This window comes from Setaria viridis, chromosome 3 (assembly GCF_005286985.2).
Source record: "Setaria viridis chromosome 3, Setaria_viridis_v4.0, whole genome shotgun sequence".
NCBI classification, from domain to species: domain Eukaryota; kingdom Viridiplantae; phylum Streptophyta; class Magnoliopsida; order Poales; family Poaceae; genus Setaria; species Setaria viridis.
The window spans coordinates 25,067,345-25,088,654 of NC_048265.2; the positions used below are offsets into that span (position 1 = coordinate 25,067,345).

Sequence of the window (21,310 nt, forward strand, 5' to 3'; positions counted from 1 at the left end):
ACATCTGAAGATGATGAGTGTCCACGCCTGGTCCAAGGTTGAAGCCGAGCCATAGCTGGAGCCGGGGCCCAATGTGGTGAAGGCAGTGAGCGACCTCGAGGTGGCAGTAGCGAACGACCCGGCCTGCATTGGCGTGACTGGTGTCTCTCCCGCCTGCAACGGAGACAGTGGGACGTGTTTCTGCAGACGGCCGCGACGTGGTCGGTGGCGAGGCAGTTGAAGCATCGCCCTACCAGGTCGGCGGGTACCGGTTGGGGGGCGGGGCACTGGACGGGGTGTTCCCTGTGCTGACTCTGATGGTGGCGGACCTCCACCCAGCCATCTCCAGAGGGCCTCTCGTGACCGGCGGTGAGCTTTTCTGAACCACGACCTGAGGAACGTGCAACAGCGGCGGTCGCACGCTCATGCTCCTGCAGAAGCCACGAACCAGCCTGGCTGGCCTGGCTGCAGGAGGTGGGGTCCCACCCCCTCCGGGCATCAGCCATGAAGCCTCTAGGAGAAGGACCCCGGCGAGATGTCCATTGCAACCGCCTTCCGCTTTCGTCGAGCGACTGAGGGCGACCTTGACGATGAACCTTGGCCATCTAATGAGGAAGAGGATGAGGCACTGTACTTGAGCCAGTTGGGAGTCTCCCCTGATGGCCCCTCAAGCCACCGCTGATAGGGAGGAGCCGAGGGATTCACGGGGGATGAGGGGTTGCGTGGGGGCGACCGCAGTGGAGAGGATGTCCCCACCACCGATGCTGCGACCTGAGCCGCAATGGCAGTGGCCACATGTAACAACGTAGATTAATTGAGCGGTGTTTTAATCTTAAGATAAGTCACTAGAGCTTAAAGAAGAGCTTTGGCAGCATTCAAGCAAGTGAAAGTACCCTTTTGCCCTCACAAGGTTAAAGCGCTGCCCAAACCGTAACTTCAATTCTTGCTTAAGAACTTAAAGATCTGTCTAACTAAGAGTTGTAGAACTCTACCTTCCTAACAACTTTCATTTTTGGTGTTTCACTTAAATCTGAGCAGAAGCCCTCCAAAAACTTGAAATACCAATCTGTGTTGTTTTGTTCTAAAGAAGGCAAAGTCCAAACTTTGGGGCTCTCTATTTCGAAATTTCTAATGTCATCTTGAGCTGAGCCCTATATTAAAGTTTTAGAGCTTCGGGACCTTAACAACTTTTGTTTTAAGGAGCAAGTTTAAAATCTGCCCCGAAAGCCTTCAGAATCCAGGTCAAAGTCAGTTAGTTTGGTCAACTCAGCCTCCTTTAGCCATTCCGGCTAAGTCTGGAAAATCAGCCCGACCTGGTGCCTTAGGGCGGGTTTATCTTTGGAAAGTTGAGCAGAACATCAAGAAATCCCTTTGTAGAAGTTGGAGAACTAAGTTCCTACAACAACTTTGTTAATTGGACCATGGTCCAATTCACCTCCGAAGCTTCCCAAATCTGCAGCTCAAATCAGCCCCGAACCCTGAAAACCAGCCAAGCCGCCGTTTTTTTCTCTAAGTCCCGGAAACTGTCGTCCCTCCAAACCTTTGAGATTTGAATCTTCAAACCCACCGCGTTTTTGAACTCGGTTAAATTACAAAAGTTGGACCTTGGTCTGTGTACTACAACTTGTGTAAAGGGAGTCAACATGGCGCGGTTTGAAAACCGGGAGATCAAGAGGCTTGAAGGTAGGTCGGCAAAGGATCTCGCGGATCCGTCGGCCAGACAGCGCCAGAGCGCGCGTGCGCCACACTCTAGAGCGCCGCCGCCGCGTGGCGTGGCCTCACCAGTGAGCGCCGCCTCGCCCAGTCGCCGGCCGTGACAAGATGGATCAGCGCGCCTTTTTCCTAGTCGCGTGCAGTAACGCCCTGCAGGCCCTCCACCCCTTCTCGTCCCACCCGAGGCCTCGCCGACTGCGCCGGGCGCATTGCCCACGCCCCTGCTGCTGCCCCGGCCACTCCGCGATCGAAGACCGGCCGCTGCCGCGCCGGTGCCGCCTCGCCTCCCGCGCGCATCCGCCCCACCCGGATCCCCGCCCGCGCGCCCCAACGCCTTCCGGCCCTCCTGTCACACCCCGGCCGCGCTGCCCACGCGCGCGTCCCACGACGCTGCCGCCTCCGCCAACTACCGCGCAGGCAGTGACAGCTCCTCCCCCGCCCCGCCAGTAGCGTGCCCCAACAGAGCCGCTCATCTCGCGCATGCTCGCGTCACGCCGTCGTCCTGTCACCTCTCCTACCGTGCTTGCCCGTCCCTCCTGTCCGCTAATGGCGTCGCCGCTATCAATGGCCGCGACAGCACGCGCCCGCCCTTCTCCGGCCCACCGGCCAGCCACATGCCCCCGACGCCTATAAAAGCCCCGCCAGCGCTACCGCGCTCCCCTTCACCTCCCTCTCTGCTCCAGCTGCCCTTCCAGAGCCCTTACCACTCGCCCAAGTTCCACCGCCGCACACTCCTTTGCTTCGCGCTCAAGCGCCACCGCCTGAGCTCTCTGTGGAGCTCCCCTTTCCGCCCAACCCCGCACCTTGCCGACCCCACCAGCCGCTTCGCCATTCTCTCGTGCAGCTCTAGAGCTTGCTTGTTGTCCACAAGAAGCACCACCGCCGCCGGAACACCGCCAGTTCCCGCGACGCCGACCTGAGCCACCGTTGTTCCTCGTTCCGCCTCGGGTTGTTTCTTCACAACCCCGAGACCTCGTCAGTAGGACCGGAGGTGAGCTGCCGATCCCTTTCCAGCTCTTCCCGACCCTGAATCGTACGCGAAAGTGACCGGACCTTGTCCGCCTCGCCCGAGTGCTGTCCGCCTCGCCCGAGGGCTCGGTTGTGTCTTTTCTTTTGACCGAGGGTATCTGTGTTAAATTTTGAGGACTTCTCTGTGTTAAATCTGAGAATCCCGGTACAGTTATTCCTTAAGTCTCAGGGTCAGATTTTAAGTTTTCCCCAATCCGACTCTTTTAACTCGAATTAAATCGACAGAAACTTGGAAAATTACATCTTAAATCGAGGAAAAATTAGAAAAATGTGACATCACTTTGGTTGGAATCCTCGTTCTGAGTAGAATCCAATAAAGTAGGTTTCGCACCCTTTTCCTATAAGTTTCGCTACAGTTTTGTGTTTAAATCCTTGCAAATACTGTTGAAATCACCATCTAAGTATCTTATCCTTGCATCGCATTTCGTGTAGAGCTGAACCTCGCAGACGGAACCTACGAGCTGCATCAAGTGCTTGATGAGGATCCTGCTGCAGAGCTGCTCCAAGCCGGAGCAGAGCCCGTTGCTGAACCCGCCGAAGGCCCTCAAGCTAACTTAGCATGTGAAGGCAAGCCCCAAAGCATAACCCAGATTTTCTAAACTTGTGCATGCCTTCTGTTGTTAATGTTTGTGCATTTACGTTTATAGGAGTTGTTTGGAAACTCTAGTTGCATGATCCTAGGTTCCTTTGTTCTAAATACTAGTATGACAGGATCTCGAGTAGCTGCTTTGCTTAAATAGGACTCGGTAAAAGTCGAGTGATTTCCTGTCACTCGCGAGTTATAGGAGTTGCTTGCTTTCTTTTTGCAACAACTATAAGGATGATGGACGGGGCAGGGCCTTGTGAATTATTTTGGTGGTCGCTGGATTGCCCCGTCTGTCTACATGAAATTGGATTAAGGTCAAAAAGTGATGGTGTTTGTGATCAAGTGTTTAAAAGTACTAATCTCATAATGGGATGGGGAAGCCTAGTACCTGATTGAACTAGGACGTGAGTGGTTCGATCCACTGTCTCTGGAATGAAGCTCCCTTGCGGCCGCATGTGGTGACAAGTGCGGTCATAGAACGGCAGAGGCCGGGTCTGTGGAGCCTTGTACCGACGGAAGTGGGCCCGACACGGGTCTGGGAATTGATGGGGACAGCGGACAAGTGAAGCGACCCTTCGTGGTGCCCAGATGTCGTGAGATTAGGTTCGCCATGCATGGTTAAGAAATTCGAATCGATTCGTCTGCCTCTCACATATTGGGACTACTTGATCGCTATGCTACACTGAGTAAGAATGAAAGATGCTGATGATCTAATATGATTCCCTGCATTAATTGTTTGGAAACTATGCTTGTTTAGTATAGTTGCTAACTTAGATTGGTAATTGAACGTAGAACTTGTGGCTAAAATATTGAAAGTAACGACCTACACTAGTTGCTTTTGGCAAAAACAAACCTCTCAGCCAAAAAGCCTTGCATGTTTAGAAGTTGGTGGAGTAGTTAGCACCTGTCGGTTAAGTCTTGTTGAGCATAGTTGCTCAGCTTTGCTTGTGGCACATCTTTTCAGGTGATGTTGACATCTCTGAGTTTGCTATAAGTGGTACTTGGCCTCCCCAGCTTCCTTCTGGGTGGACGGTCGAGTGGGATCCCTCCTCGGACGGCGAGGACGGACTTACTGATGTCATGATCGGCCTCGTCGTGACGTCCGACATCGGCGCTAGCTTCCGTTTGTTTATTTTCGCTGCTTAAGAACTCTGCAAACTATGTTGAATTTTGAACCGATGTTGTAATAAATTAATGCACTTGTTTAATTTGATCGATCTATTTTATTCTCTGGAACCACTCACCTTCGTGTGAGTTATGCTTTCTCGATCCTGTGGAGTGATTTATCGGATGAAATCCGACGGACTGCCGAGTTAACTTAATTAAAGCACATGATCGCGTGTTAGACGACTTAATTGTGCTTTAGTTAAGTTAATTAGGGCGGTTCCGCCACACCGCAAGTGGAGGGAGGCTCGGATTCATCTCCTCCCCCTCTTTGCGACCATCGTCAGATCCGGATCTCTTCATGCGGATCTTCAGTGTCACTGGAGGCATGGGTGGACGCCGGGACCTGCATGGTCGCCGGCGGGTGGGAGAGTGGATGCTGGGGCCGGAATGGCCGTCAGCTTTGAGCGCCCGCGTCGCACGGGTTAGAGAGAGAAACTAGAGAGAGAGTGGGCGAACCTGCCTGCCCGTTAAGCTTAAGTTGAGGCAATGAGGTTTTGACGTGTGTAGCCTCGTCTTTCAGGTTTGTGATTTTAGATTGGGAGGGCATTGACAAGATCTGTGAGCCGCGAGCGCCTCAAGGGTCCGATTATCGTAATTGCATTGCACAGTCAGTTAATGCTGGCATGGACATGGTATATATAGTTGTTGCGAGTTCACAAAAATTCATTCTGCTGCTCGTTGTTTTTTACCTGGACTGAACAATCTACAGATTATGATACCTTATAGATTTGAAGAGTTTCTGGAGCATCTTGTATCCTTGGTGGAGACAGGTGAGATACCAATGTCTCGGATTGACGATGCTGTTGAGCGGATTCTGAGGGTCAACCTCATTTCTGGAGTGTTTGAGCATCCATTTTCAGACCCATCTCTGCTGGACATGGTTGGTTACAAGGTAAGGTGATTGTACATCTGTCTTTGTGTTGTATCTTCAGTTCTTCTCCCTCGTTTTCTATTGAATTGTCCCATCATTGCTATTCATCAACCGTATACAATATATTAAGTCGTTAATCTTTCAGGAACATCGATTGTTGGCGCGTGAGGCTGTTCGCAAGTCTATGGTACTTCTAAAAAATGGCAAGAATGAGAATGAACCATTCCTTCCTTTGGCCAAAAATGTAAAAAGGATGCTGGTTACAGGAACACATGCTGATGATATTGGATTTCAGTGCGGTAGGTGGACAATAGCATGGGGTGGAAACAGTGGAAAATAACTCCTGGTAAAAAGAAGAAACTCATATCTTGCATAATTAATTTTTTTGTTTACATTTTCTTCATTTTCAACCAAGTGTGCATGTATACAAACTTGTGCTTTTCTGATCATAGAAATAGAAGGGGTGGATTTCAGTGCTGATGAACACATGCTGATGATATTGGATTTCAGTGCGGTGTGCGGACAATAGCATGGGGTGGAAACAGTGGAAAAATAACTCCTGGTAAAAAGAAGAAACTCATATCTTGCATAATTAGTTTTTTTTGTTTACATTTTCTTCATTTTCAACAAAGTGTGCATGTATACAAACTTGTGCTTTTCTGATCATAGAAATAGAAGGGGTGATCCTCTTGCCATGTGTAAAAAATATACCAAATATGCAGTCAAGAAGATATGGTTATAATTCTGTAGGGTGGAGGAGCTTATACTTGTCTGAATCATGCATATAGTTGTCACTTGTCTGAACAAGCTTTACTGTCTCTTTCAGAAAGAAATGACCATTATTAAATTTGAGGTGAAGTGGCCTTAATGTCGAAGGGACAATTACTTGTTGGAAATTATGTCTGTTTTAAGTGGTGGTCTAAGTATGGCTTGCTATTGTATCAACTTTGATTTTATTTTCTAAAACATGAACTATAGTTATAGTAGATGATAGTATACAAGTCTGCTACTTTTTAAAAGGTTATTTATGCTATCTGAACTAACAGGTACAAGCATATTGGAGGCCATAAAAGATTCAGTGGGAGTGCAAACTGAAGTTGTCTATGAGGCGTGCGCGACAGAAGCTACGATTGAAACTGGGGAGTTTTCCTATGCTGTTGTTGTAGTTGGAGAGGTTCCATACTCTGAATCTGTAGGAGACAGGACGGATCTAAGCATTCCATTCAAGGGATCTGACCTTATCAACCGTGTCGCAAGTAAAATCCCTACCCTAGTGATTGTTGTTTCTGGAAGGCCCTTGGATATCGAGACACAAGTTATGGAGAAGATTTATGCTCTAGTTGCTGCATGGTTACCTGGAACTGAGTGCATGGGAGTTGCCGATTGCCTATTTGGACATCACGATTTTGTTGGCACATTGCCTGTGACGTGGCATAGGTCTGTTGATGAATTGCCTATAAATGCTGGAGATGCTAACTATGACCCTTTATTCCCTGTTGGTTATGGGGTGAACATGTTTCAAAGTGATGATAATTCTACATAACCAGGTCACTGGTTTTGATATACATTTGAATCATCGTTATAGTTGTTAATTGGAATCTGCGTATCCATTGGCAGTTGTAAACTCTTTTGAGAAATAATATCATGTGGCAGCGTGCATTGCTGTGTTAAAAATCATTATATTCCTCCTGTACATTTAGCTACTCCTTCTATCACCTATCAACATTAGCAACATACTTGATGTCCTAATTTTATCACTGGTACCAACCCTGTATTTTCATTTATCATTGTTAAATACCTTGCTAAAAAAATCTAGGTCTATAAAAGTCTTGTCTTTTAAGGACACTTTTAGAGATTTCAAAGAAGGAGATCTTGAACAGGGGAGGCTACTCAAAATCCAATTCAATAAAATTATCTGTCCCCATAAGATAAATATTTGGCTTTCCAGGTACTTACTTAAATCTTTTCTTGGTTACACTCCAATCTGCATTATAGAGTCAATGGTAGTGCATCAGGATACCAAAGCACCTAAATGGGTACAAAACTAAGTTGCAGCCAAATAATTCGATATATCTCGGTATTACTGTTTAGCTTCTCCATAACAAAAGATCTCACTTTTGTTGAAAATTAATTTTTAATCCTGATAATTGTTCAAACTCGTAGCAATACCATCAAATTTTTAGCTTTCTCTAAATCATGATCCATGAATAGGATCATGTCATACAAATATTGCAAAATAGACATCCATCTTCCAAAAGGTGAGGTATCACCTCGTTAATTTGCCCATCATCCTTTGCCCTCTTGATTAAAATAGAGAGCATATTTGTCACAACGTTAAAAATGATAGGCAATATGAGATCTCCTTGTCTAAGGCCTTTTTAAACGAAAATAGTACCCAATGTCATCACTAAATTTGATGCTCATACTTCCTCATGTAATAAAATTTCCAACCCAATACACCACTACTAGCAGAACCACTTCATTCGGAGTGTTTGTTGTAGAAACGACCATTTTACCTTACTATAGACTTTATCATAGGCCTTTTCAAAGTCAATTTTGAAAATCACACCATTATATTTTTTGGTGTGAAGTTTATGGATAGTATCATCTAATATCACTATTCCTTCCATAATGTTCCAAACTGACATGAATGTGGTTTGCAAAGATCGAACCACTTTGCTAGCCACTCCCATAAGTCTACTCGTAGCAACCTTTGTTAATATTTTGAAGCTCACGTTAAGCAGAGAAATGAGTCTATATTGTTGTACTTTATTTGCCTCTTTTTTTATAAAAGAGTAATTACTCTCAAATTTAGGCTATACAAAGGAATACACTCTTCATAAAAAAAATCCTTGAGTAGAGGCAAAAGTTCTGGTTTTATAATATCCTGAAAAACTTGATAAAACTCAGGTACTGTATCTTTTTTCCTCTTTCTCTGCTATAATGAGATTATTTTCCTCCTCCGTCACCCTGCGGTACATCGTGATTATGGTTTTCCACCCACCATTCTAAAATTATTATCCTCTCATGGTCGAAACAACCCCTTGTAATAGCCTATGATATGTTCTTTTAGTTCAGCATCATCCACTGTTACTCCATCCTTTTGTTCTAATTTGAAGATGCAGTGTTTTCTATATTTACCTTTAGCAATCAAACAAAAATATTGGATGTTGATATCACCTTCCAAGAGGTCTTCTCTTTTATATTCATCGATCATTGAGACTAATATCTTCTTCTCTTTTATATTCCTGCCTGCTGTATTTTTGATCCAACGTATCAGGAATTGTCAAAGTGTCCTTATTTTATTCTGCCATTTGTCTAGCAGTGGTTCTTCCAGTCTCTGTTTGCCATCTATTAGCAATTAAATCATAAAAACTATCTCTTATTAACTAGCCTTGTTCAAATTTAAACAGAGTTTGTTGTCTATTATGAGAAGAAGTACCTTTAATTAATAATAAAGGTGTATATATATGATCCGAATTACTTCTGTCTTTAGCCTCTACTATTGTGAGAGGATTTGCTCCCACTCTGTACAAATCAAGACTCTGTCTAATCTCATTGGTTTTGTCGTCCCCGCTGCTCGCCCAGGTATATTGGCAACCTGACATTTCTATCTCTGAGTTCTAGAGACTAGATGACCATATTGAATAAATTTCACCATTTTTCTCAAAATTATCCTTGTTCACATCACATAATATTGAAATCCCCACTAATTATGCACCGTAGTGTATCTTGACTTGACTGAAGAGTAGCCTAACCTATCCTGACTCTACTAATATATCTTGACTTGACTAATGATTAGTGTAATTCTATCTAGACTCAGCTAAAATATTTTAGAGATAATTTTAATATTTGCATCCATTTATTTTCCAACGCGTGAACGTTTCCCTCGCATTCTTTTTTCGATCAAAGGCAACACTGGCCAACTTATTGAAAGCCTAATATAGCAGTTTTACATATGACTGACTTTGCTGGGGATGCCAGCTATCCAACACAGGTTTAGGCGAGCACAATGCTCATCAGTAACAAATCTAAGTCAAACTTCCCAGCAACATCTACTCAGCTAACACACCAGCGCACTCTACTACAAAAGAGATAAAAAGTTCAACGGACAAGTTTTTTTATAAGAACTGCCAAAGCAGTAAGGTGAATTCTAGGGACATGGTAAATTGATTTTGAGAAATGAGGTCTCCTTGAAATAATTTTCCCTTCCAAAAAACAATCATGCCACCTGAGGCCTCTATACTAATGGCACAATTTTAAATCAGTGAAGGTGGCTGGGCAGAATTTTCTGACAAATTGATCATCAAAGTGGCCTCTCTTGGTTTCCTGGAGGCAAACCTCCACAATTTTATTCCTAATGGAATCCCATTTTCCTTCTGAGTTTAACCTTGGATATTCAAGCACAATTTTCTAGTTTTGATACTAACAACCTAATTGCATGGATAACCCTGCTAGTTAATTAGTATAAAACATCATTGTAGTCACGGAGGGTTCATATATAGTCGCAAAACATTGTGACATTATGGTCATCGTAACTTGTATGTAATCGTCATAGATTTTGTTGGTGTGCCAAGACTTGACGAGGATGGATAAGTCATCATAGAATATGATCTTTCGATCATGACAATAACAATATTGATTACAACCAATTATTTGTAGTTAGAACTCAGGTTTTTTATTGTCACTGTACGTGTGGAATGAAGCCATGCATGAAAAATGTAAATTCACATTATTATGCATCCGGGCCAGCTGTCTCTGCGAGGTGCCGGCACCTATTACATCAGTAAGTTCTCTTATAATCAAATATGTTCTGAAATTATTCTTTTTCCAAATAATATAAGATAAAGTTTAGTATATTTTTATTTTCATTTCATTTGCTTATCATTAAACTGCGGTCAGATAGCTGTTGCTGCAGCCGCAGCTACTCGATCTTAGATCACCAGTCATCTTCGGTTGTCACAAGATGGGATGGGTTACGTCTATCATAAAGCACATTACTGGATACTGAAATTGCCCTATGGGCAAAAATCTCATAGAAAATATCGAAAACCTACATAAATCATTTCCATGACAGTATACCGACAAGCAAAAGCCGTCAGGGCTAGCTCAACAGGGAAATTAGATTTGGCTATCTTCTAGCCACCAAGAATCATTTTTTTTCAACAGCTTCCTCAAAGGATTTTGCACTTGTGAGGAAAATTATAATGATATAAAGAAGAGTGATGGTAAGGTAAAATATAAATTCTAAATTTAGGATAAAGTTAGGATAATACAATGCCACATGGACATTTGGATCTATGTTATTAGCCAAGTCTTTACAATTGTTTTCACTTCACATGGATGGTTCTTTAATTTACAGATTGGTTATTATAATTGAGTCGTTATTTGCTCCGAACTCACTCTACCACAGCCCGTTAGGGTCGACTACGTTGTAGTCGGTATAAGTTGTTGTAAGGACGAATCATCGGTCGGTATAGAGTTGTTCGGATCCCAGCTATAAGTCGTTATAAGTGGCGTCGGTACAAATCTATACTGACCAACGCATTTATACCGACCAACAGTCCGATGCACGCTATAGAAATAACAACCAACAATCCAACACGATCTATTTAACTGAACACAACATATATTTCCATGTTTCTATTTGAAATTGCTTGAAAATCAGCTTCTATCACTAGTGCATACACGGGCATCACAACAAGCGCCACAAAATCATCAGAGTGGAAACATATTGCATCGATTCATTGAAAAGCATGTACCATTGATATTAAGTCATCCATACATGATATTAAGTCATCCATACATGAGCTAGTAGTCCGGCCAACAATGACACATTGTGCATCAAACTAACTGAGCAACAAAGCTAGCTCACATCCAAGACTAGTACTACAAACTGATCAACAAAGCTCACAGCCAGCATGAAGTCTGCATCTACAAGCAAAACAGCTATACAACCAAGCTCACAGCCATTTAGGTCCACATCTAACAGCAACCAGCATGAAGTCTACTTCTACCATTTGAGATCGACCAAAATACCACAATTCACTACAACCAGCAATTGCTTGCAGCCATACAACCAAGCTCGCAGCCATTTAGGTTGAGTGAAAAATATTCACCTCCATGGACTCCAAAACAACACAAAAATCATAAACACTTGCAACCGGCTTCAAGGGACCCTCCTAGCATTTCTTCCAGAATAGGCTGAAAGTAAATATGGCATGGAATCAGTGACAATTTCCAGCCATACAACCACTCAGATAATGTGTACAGAGAGACACATGATTTCAGATGATGTGTACAGAGAGATAGTGGAAGCAAATGATGATGTCATACAACCACTCAAAAAGCTATCAGGGTCATATTAGTGTAGTTTTTCACTTATGAACAGTCACTTATATTAATTAGCATAATAGGTGTAGTTTTTCACTTGTGTTCAGTAGAGCATCACCTATCTTAATTAGCACAGGACAAGAGTTTGGGCAAACAAAAAGTTACTATTCTGTTCAGATATTCATCTTTAGTTTATATAACAGCCAACATATTTTGTTAATAAGTTAAGGAAAATATTGATCTCATCTATAGAAGCTGGACAGATTATATATGGATTGTTGAAAGCAGAATTCAAAATAAATACTTGTAGTACCTGCAGTACCCTGGAAAGATTTTGATGCCTTGCTAACCTTCAACTAGAACACATATCATAAGTTAGAAACATGGTCAATCACCATAGATGAAAAAAATAAACAAAGACAAGTTCAGGTTATTACTTTTCTATATGGCCATGCAATTGACATCATTTGAGCATCAGCCATAGTGCTCATTTCAGCGTAAGGTCGAGGCAGAATTGCATCCCTTTTCAGCAGTAAATTCACAATAATTTCACAAAATTGCTTTCCAAGTACCTAACCTCCTACCATGGTGTATGAATTAGTTGAAATAATCGTTCCCTTAGTCACAGGTAGATCAGATCTCAACATGGCATATAATATCACATCCTTTCCAACCTGAAGCAAAAAATTGACACTTATGAAATGAATCAACATGTAGAACCACTATAAAATTAGAACTAGAAACTTCATATGATGGATGAGAAGATTACAAGTTCATCATGTGACGAGCGAGTGACATCATTCCTTGCAAGGGCTGCTGGGGCAGCACTGGTAGGGCTGCATTGTTGGGATCGAGGAGGCTGCTGCACTGATGGGGCTGCTGAATGGCTATTAGCAAGCAAGAATTCATCCTCATCGAAATGATCATTGTTATCTAAACCATCGTCTTCGGATTGAGCATCATGATTTGCCTCATCAACATGGCCTTCGGACCTTAGGCTCTACATCAAGCATTAGAATTGTAAGAAATAAATCTGCACAAAATAAATCAAACATCAGAATTGAACAGCAGAATCGCACAAAATAAATCAAACATCAGAATTGAACAAAAGAATCACCTATGAATGGGGTCTTGAATTAGAACTGTTCTGTGAGAGGTGTTCTGCATTGTGCGTTGCCATCCTTTCCTCTTCATGGACTTCCTCCATTTCTGCTATGCGTCGTTCTAAAGCAGCTTTCTCACTTTTAAGCTTCTTACGAGCCAGAACTTCCATTTGACGCCTTGTTAGTGTGTAAGCCCTCAACCCAGGGGTACCAACCTCTTGGGGAGTTGGTCCTAGACCCAACCACGAACACCCCTCTTGGCTCTTTTTCTCCACAAGCAGTAGCAAATGCATCACCCTCTTGAATTGTTCTTTCCTTAAGCTCTGGTTGGACTCCAACAATTTCTTTAAGTTTGTTCTGCACAAACAAAATATGGATGTTTATATAGCAGAAAGTAATATTGCATACTGCCTCAAAGGAGAAACAAATGAAATATGGATGAATATACATGTTTACAGCAACAAATGAATTGAGCTTACTATTATTGGTTCAGCCTGTCTTGTTGGAACTCCATTCTTTCTTGTATGTGTTTTGATGTAGAGTTCTTGTTTGGGCAGGAAGATGTACCATCAAGTGTACCATAATATCAAAAAAGGAAGGAAGAAATATAGCCTCAAGAAGGCTCAAGGTTTCAGCTATATCTGCCTCTAGACTTTCCATATCACTTATTCGAATGACAGGCGAGCAAAGTTTCTTGAAAAACTTACTTATTCGAATCACAGCAGCACTGACTATTTTAGGCAATATTTTTCTCACAGCAAGTGGTGTAGAATAATGTGGCTCTCATGACTCGTAAGTCCAAATATCTTTCTCTCATTAACATGTACATTATGCCATATATTAGATGCATAACCATCAGGAAACTTCACCCCATTTAGTACTTGACAAAATAATTTCCTCTCATCGGGACTCATTGTGTATGGTGCAGGTGGTAAATAAAGTTGGTCTTCAACTTCAACTGGGTGAAGATCACTTCTAATCCCTAGAGATTGAATGTCCAATCAAGAATTCAAATTATCCTTGGATTCACTAGCAGTGCCCATGAATGTATTAACTAAGCTTTCACTCACATTTTTCCCTATGTGCATGAAGTCAAAATTATGCTGCAGCATTAAATCTTTCCCGTATGGAAGCTTGAACCAAATAGATCTCCTTTTGAAAATGACCATCAGCTCTCCTACTTTGCATCTCTTGCTTGCTGGTTTCTTTCCAGATGGATCCTTACCAAAAATTGTATTAAGGTTCTTGGCGCAATCCAAAATTTCCTCTCTAGTAAGTGGAGTAGGTGTTGGCCTAAACTCAGTCCACCAAATTTATCAGCATCAAACCTAAATGGATGGTTTTCATGTAAGAATCTACGATGACCCATATAGCAAGCCTTGCTACCATTACCAAGTTGAATTGAACATGTATTGGAGTGGCAATCAAGACATGCTACTCCACCAGCAGTGACAGACCCGGAAGCATAACCTAGACCTGGGAAATTAGTAATAATCCACAATACTACTGCTCGCAGCTGGAAGTATTAACCCTTTGAAGCATCATAAGTTCTAACTCCGTTCTCAAACATATCCAACAAATCATCAACTAGTGGCTGATAATAAACATCCATATCACTACCAGGACCGTATTTACCAGGAATCAGCAAAGAAAGAATGAAATTGGATTGCTTTATGCACATTGAAGGTGGAAAATTGTAGGGTATACAAATACCAGGCCAAACACTATAGCTAACGTTCATGGATCTAAATGGGTTAAAACCATCAGTAGTGAATGCAAGATAGATATTCTGGCTATCTGCAGCAAACTCTTGATTCTTTTGATCAAAGTCTTGCCATAGTGGTGAATCTGCAGGATGCCTTAGAAGACCATCTTTTTTTCGACCTTCATCATGACATCTATTTAGACTTGCTATTTTAGATGATAGAAATAACCTTTGAAGACATTTCTTTATTGGAAAGTAATGAAGAACCTTCCTAGGAACCTTATATGTATGTTTTCTATCTAGACTCTTTCTTATCGATTTCCACCGTGAAACCTTGCATTTGGGGCATGAATTTAAATATGAATCCTTCTTCCAATAGAAAATGCAATCATTTTCACAAGCATGAATACTACTGTACCCAATTCCTATTGATTTCACCAATTTCTTAGCTTCATGGAAATTTCTAGGTAGTGTTGAACCCTCAGGGAGTGCATCATTAAGTAGATCTAGTAGCAGGTTGAAAGATCTATCGGTCCACCCTCCAAGGAAATTTGAGGTGTAGTAATCTAACAAGGAAACACAGCTGTGTATATTTCTTGCAATTAGGATACAACTCTTTGCTATTCTCTGCTACCAACTTTTGAATGGCAAGCAACTCAGCACAAGGTTCTAGACCAGAACTATTATCATCAAAATCACCTATATCATCTAAACCAGCAGCTAAGTCTCTAAGCAAACCAGATATGTCATCATCCTCATTAGACTCCTCCATAACCTCAACACCATCAAAGTTGTCATGATTCATGGAAGAGATAGGTTCTCCATGTAAGTTCCATGTTGTGTACCCTTGTAGAAACCCATCACATATCAAGTGCTCTCGAATATCACTTGCCTCTCTCCAAAATGAGTTAACACACTTTCTACAAGGGCATAATATCTTGTTGCCTACTGCTGAATTCCTAAATGCAAAAGTGAGGAAACTGTTCACTCCTTGCAAATATTCCTTGATGTTTCTACATGCAACTTTTTATGTTAAATCCCATTAACTGATCAACACTTTTAGTGAATGTGAAATAATTGTGACATATCTAGCATCATTGTTGATCCATATTTTATCCATGATGCAATCAAGCGACTTTCAGACTATATATTTTCACAGAGAATACAACCACACAACATATGAGAAGCTTAATTCAGAAGGTTAAGAAAGGCATTGACAGTAAAGCGTAGGAACTAGAGAAATAAATTTATACCATTACACCAGCTTGTTCACTCCAATACTATTGAAGTTGGAGAAGAGGCAGAGTCTTGGTCAGGGCCGGCTCGTAGTAGGTGAGCCATTGGGCTGTAGCTATGGGACGTCGCCCAGGATGGAGGATGGAGCGGCGCCTAGCTCCCCGGGAGGCGCTGGGCTATAGGTTCAGGCAGCCACCGGGCTGGAGGACGGGGTGGCGCCAGGCTTAAGGACGGGGCGGCGCCGGGCTGCAGGTCGAGGCGTCGCGTCGGGTTGGACGCGCACGTGGGCTTCGTGTGGTGGAGGGCTAGAGGCAATCTGATGGCGGCGGGGGGGGGGGGGGGGGGGTAGAAAATATGGCAGGGTGTGGGGCGGTAGCCAAGATTTAAAGAGCGAGAAGGAGATTTGGGGGGATTTTGGGGGAGGGGAAGCGCGCGGAAGGGATTTTGGGGGAGTTGTAGCGCGCGAAGGGGACGATTTTGGAGAGCAGCGAGTGCGGGGAGGGGATTTGGGAGAGAGCAGCGAGCGCGGGGCGGCGATGAGGAGCGAGGGAGATGGCAGTGGCGGCACGCGATGGGTGACTGGGAGAAAGAGGTTAAGCTAGGGTTTGGACTTTAGACTGACTGGTGGGCCTGTTTAGTGAGTTTTGCGAGCGAGAATGGGCCAGAAGCGCACGCGGAGGGAAATGGGCCTAAGGAATGTATACCAACGGATAGTTGGATGTATATGTTTGGTTATACCGACCAATGATTCGATGGAACATCTAATATACTGTCAAATGATGAGTCGTACTAACATGATATACCAATGAACGGTCTGTTGCTCAGCTATACCGACGAATGGTCCTTCGGTATTTTCGAACTTATACCAACTAACGTCCGACAAGATATTAGGGTTGGGGTATAGTGACTTTGGTTTATTGGATGTAGCAATATGCTACTACTTGTAATAACTTTGGACCGATTCCACCTCTTCTAGAGTGGTTGAAGCTGGAACACTTTTCCATTATCTAAATAAAGTTAACTAGTATAAAGCATCTATGATAATCATTGTTGTCACCGATGAGGGTTCATTGTTTTCACGGACCCACCCTTGGCCTGTAGTGGACTTTTGTAACATTGTGGTCATAGAGTATGGTACCGTGCCAAGACTTGGCGAGGCTGGACAAGTCATCATAGAATATGATCTTTCATGACGACAACATACTATGTCACTGATGCTTAAATATTTTATAGTGACCCTGTGAGACTCATAGAGCTTGTAAGCTCAATTATGCAATGACCTAGACTTAGATGAAAAAGAAAGAAGAACACAAGTCTTTTCCTTGAATAAATACTGAAACAGACTTCGTAGTGGGAAACCGCCTAAAGTCCATTTTATAGTCATGAAGAAAGCCATGCCATTATTATCTTGAAAAAAAGGAAAAATCTTGTAGAACATATCTTCTTTTATTCTATAAAGGATATGCCGTAGGTTCTCTTATAATCAAACACGATATGAAGTTTTCATTTTTCTAATAAGATCAGATAAGGTTCTTATTGGTGTTGACGTAAAGTATGATCAAACATCAAAGTACTGGAGCACGCGGATCGCAAATGGCATCTTGCGTCGCTTATCCGTAAAAACTGCCTATGCTGATTTAATTTTTAGAAACCAGTCAGACATGAATTTTAGGGCTTTGTTGGAATCGCTTGCGCGATAATTGATGACTATCATGCTTTCGTGGTGAAGGATTGGTAGTAGGTTTATGAGCAAACCGGTAAAGGATAGCGAATGCACTTACGTTGCAAAGAACGCCTAGTTTACAAATAAAACTATAATAAAGACTAGAGAAGCTCTAGCTTCGGAGAGATGAGGTCTGTGCGTTGTTGAACCTATAACTCATCTGAACTCCAAATTAAACGTTGTATGTTGGATTCTGATTGACTCGACATGAGCTATACAATGGTGAAGTCCAATTGATAACTTGACATAACTTACCAAAAACTGGTTAGGCTGGGTTTTTGCAAATCGGTTAGGTTGCTTTCCAACACTGACAATTTTGATCGTCAATACTACTCCTCTGTTTAAAATTGTAGGTCGTTTTGATTTTTCTAGGTTCATAGATATTATTATGTATGCATATGCATAATATCTATGAACCTTAAAAAGTCAGAACGACCTACAATTCGGAACGGAGGGAGTACTGTATATTTAATTTTCATTTATGTAGCTTTTGATCAAGTCGAAATCAGATAGTCCGATCAGATATCACCGGCCATCTTTGGTCATAACATGACCCGATGGGTATTTGAAAATCGGAATCGCCCACCATGTGGAGCGCGGGAACGAGTTTATATATGCAAAGATCAGGACTCCATGCTCCCCCACCTCATTCCAGGGTTGAGTCCAATAATCAATCCCATTTCCCATCTCTTCGCCACTCATGTCACACGACGTACGCATGCCGACTGAGGTGCAAGGCGACGCAATGCCGCCGTACAAGGACGCGTCGGCTCTGGTGAAGAAGGTGCGGGTGTGGAACCTGCTGGTGCTGGGCCGCATGACGCTGCGTCTATGCGAAGCACGGTTGCGTCTGCGCAAGCCCACGCGGTGGAATAGTCAGACTTTGGTGTAGTTTGCTGGACTTGGCGAGCCTGGATAGGTCATCATAAAATATGATCTTTCATGACGACAACTGATTATGTCCTCAAATATTATATAGTGACCGTATGTGAGACTCATAAACCTTGTGAAGTCAATTTTATCTTGACATAGACTTAGATGAAAAATAAGATCACGAGTCTTTTCCTTGAATATATATTGAAACAATCTTCGTTGTGGAAAACCGCACAAAGTGCATTTGTTGGCCCAACACGTTCCAACTAGGATGAAGGCTCACCACACCTCAAAAGGTAGCCCTAGAGGTGGGGACTCCCTTCACTTTTATGTAGGTTTAACTCTCTCCCACAACCAATGTGTGACTATTCCCAACAATCTCCCCCTCACACTGGTGTCCCTTGGCACTGACCGGCCCATCGTGGGTACTTGCGATCCACTAGGCCTTAGGTCTACACCATCCGTGTGTGCTGGGGGCTGAGATTATGGAACAGGCTCTGGTACCACTGTTAGCCCAAATTCAGGAGAGTTGGCCCAATAGGTCCCAATCGGGAGGAAGCCTTACTACACCCCAAAAGCTAGCCTAAGAGGTGCGGGACTCCCTCCACTTTTATGTTGGTTTAACTCTTTCACAACCAATGTGGGACTATTCCTAATAGTATTTTATAGTTAAGAATAAAGTTCTGCAATTATTATATTGGGAAAAATAGAAAAATCTTGTAAAATCTTGTAGAACATATATTCTCTTTTTTTATGAAGAATATGTCGTAGGTTCTCTTATAGTTAGCCATTTTTCATGAAGCTAGCCTTTTTCAATAAGATCATATAGTTCGTATTATGTTGGTGTAAAATTTGGTCAAACGCCAAAGCACTAGACATTAGACATTAGAGCATGCCGATGGCAAAAATGGCACCTTGCTGCGCATGTTTGTGAAAGCCATCTAAGCTGTTTTGTACAAACTAGTCAAACCAGAATTCTAGGACTTCGTTAGAACCGTTCGCATGAGAATTGATGACAATCACACTTTTTGTGGTGGAGGACGGCTAGATTTGCGAGCTAACCAATAAAGAATAACCAATACACTTACGTTGCGAAGAACGACTAGTTTACAAGTACTATAGCAACTAGCAAACACGTGCAAAGCTGTAACCTAGCGGGGATCTCGTTAGGGCATTTGCAATGTCGAGTTGCCCTAAGTTGACTAGCAAGCCTAGGGAGACACCTCTTGTCATCGAATCGGTAGATAACAACAATATGGAGCTGGATTGCTATAAGGATTTAGGAATAAAAAATAAATACATGATAATTTAGATTTGGTTGGCCCCTGAGTTGCCCATGCCCCTTATTTATAGGGAAGGGAAGCTCTGCTCTAACAGAAGTCAAAACACTTACGGATCATGTGCAAGTATATAACTCCAAACTTGAAATAGATAGTCAAAATTGAACTAGCCGATTTTCTCGGTTGTGCATCTTTCGAAAGCCATAACTCATATGGACTCCAAATTAGACATTATGTGAATGTATTTTGAGACGTGAGATATATAATGGTGAAGTCTAATTTATGATTGGTATCATTACCTAAACTACTGAGGCTAGTTTTTTGTTGGCACTTGTTATTGCCACCTTTTTAGTGCTGATTTAGTGCTGATTTTGGATTAATTCTTATACTAACCTGCCACTGGCACTTGAAATAACCCTATTATCGCATATGTGTTGTATTTTGGAGCATATTATATTTTGACAGGAAATACAACATAACCAAAGGGTTTTTGTGCGGAGCTTTGGATAATTGGATGTGGGTCGTCAAGAGGGGCCCATACATGAAAGAGGATCACATGGGCCAGAAAGGGCAAGGCCGATCAGCTTGGGACCTTATATGCTGATCGGTCTGGCCTATCTTTAGGCCCGATTGCGCTCCTATTTCTTCGGCGTGAAGTCTACGCATTCTCTAGCGACCATTCGTCTAGAGCCACCTCTTACCTGCTGGGGAGAAGAGTATAAATACTCCCTAAAGGACCACAAGCAGGAGAGAGCCAGAGGAGAGAGGAGAATACCACACATATGCTATTCCACCACCACCACAATGTCAGGAATAGTGAGAAGATTCGATCTACAGAAGGCCACCCGAGACGGAGCTCATGAGGAGGAGAAAACACTCCAAGCCGATCGGCCTAGAGGTGCTCAGGCCAACTGGCCTGGGGCTTTGCTACCTCCGTTCGTCGTCCCCTTTGGTCCAGTTGATCTCCAGGGTATCCTTTACCCCTTTGTGCATCATCATATCTAAGATCATGGGGTAAAGTCTCTATTTGTCCTTAGGATTGTATGGAGATCTGGATTTGTAATCGCCGAACCTCTTGTTGAAGATATGTTTGCTATCATTCGTATATCGATGATCCTCTTTCATGTAATGGTTGACCGGCACTACTTTGGGCTGCTTTGTTGCTTACCTAGAACAATCATGATGCCGTGTTCTTATTGTTCAATAGTCGATTACCCTCGTGTAGTGACAATTATGCGGGAGGGAAAGTGTTGGATATAGTTTACATTCACTCCCGATGACACCTAGATCTGGTTCGTTCACTTTTGGTGATTGATTCTAAATCCCTAGAACAAGCGCTCCATTTACCTTGTTCACATCCTACACTCTCTATCGGCTTTGATCTAGACTGCTTAGTCCTTTAGTTAGTTTAATCTCATTCAATACATAGAGCTTTCCGATTACATTGATTAGTGCTTAGTTAAGCGTGCAAATCCCTTATTCTGTAGATTGATAAACTATGGGGGAATTCTCTAAGGGAAAAGTTACTATCCGTGCGCTTGAGGTACACTCAGTGAACAAATTGGCATACTAACTACCGCCAACAGTTTTAGCTAATCAACTAAATCGCTTTTCCAATGCTGTAAGTTTTGATCAACGTTATGTATTTAATTTTCGTTTATGTAGCTTGCGATTAAGTCGCATTAGACGTCTGATCTGACATCTGAGGCCAT

General features: G+C 42.8%; 1 protein-coding gene across 1 annotated transcript; it reads left to right on the forward strand.

The window, feature by feature from the left end:
• Window positions 1-1,622: 1,622 nt before the first annotated feature.
• On the forward strand, window positions 1,623-6,888 carry LOC117849170 (uncharacterized). Its single transcript, XM_034730752.1, has 7 exons — window positions 1,623-1,662; window positions 4,272-4,304; window positions 4,787-4,867; window positions 4,982-5,106; window positions 5,184-5,366; window positions 5,491-5,644; window positions 6,392-6,888. The coding sequence occupies exons 1-7, from the start codon at window positions 1,623-1,625 to the stop codon at window positions 6,886-6,888; spliced, it is 1,113 nt and encodes a 370-aa protein (XP_034586643.1).
• Window positions 6,889-21,310: the final 14,422 nt, after the last annotated feature.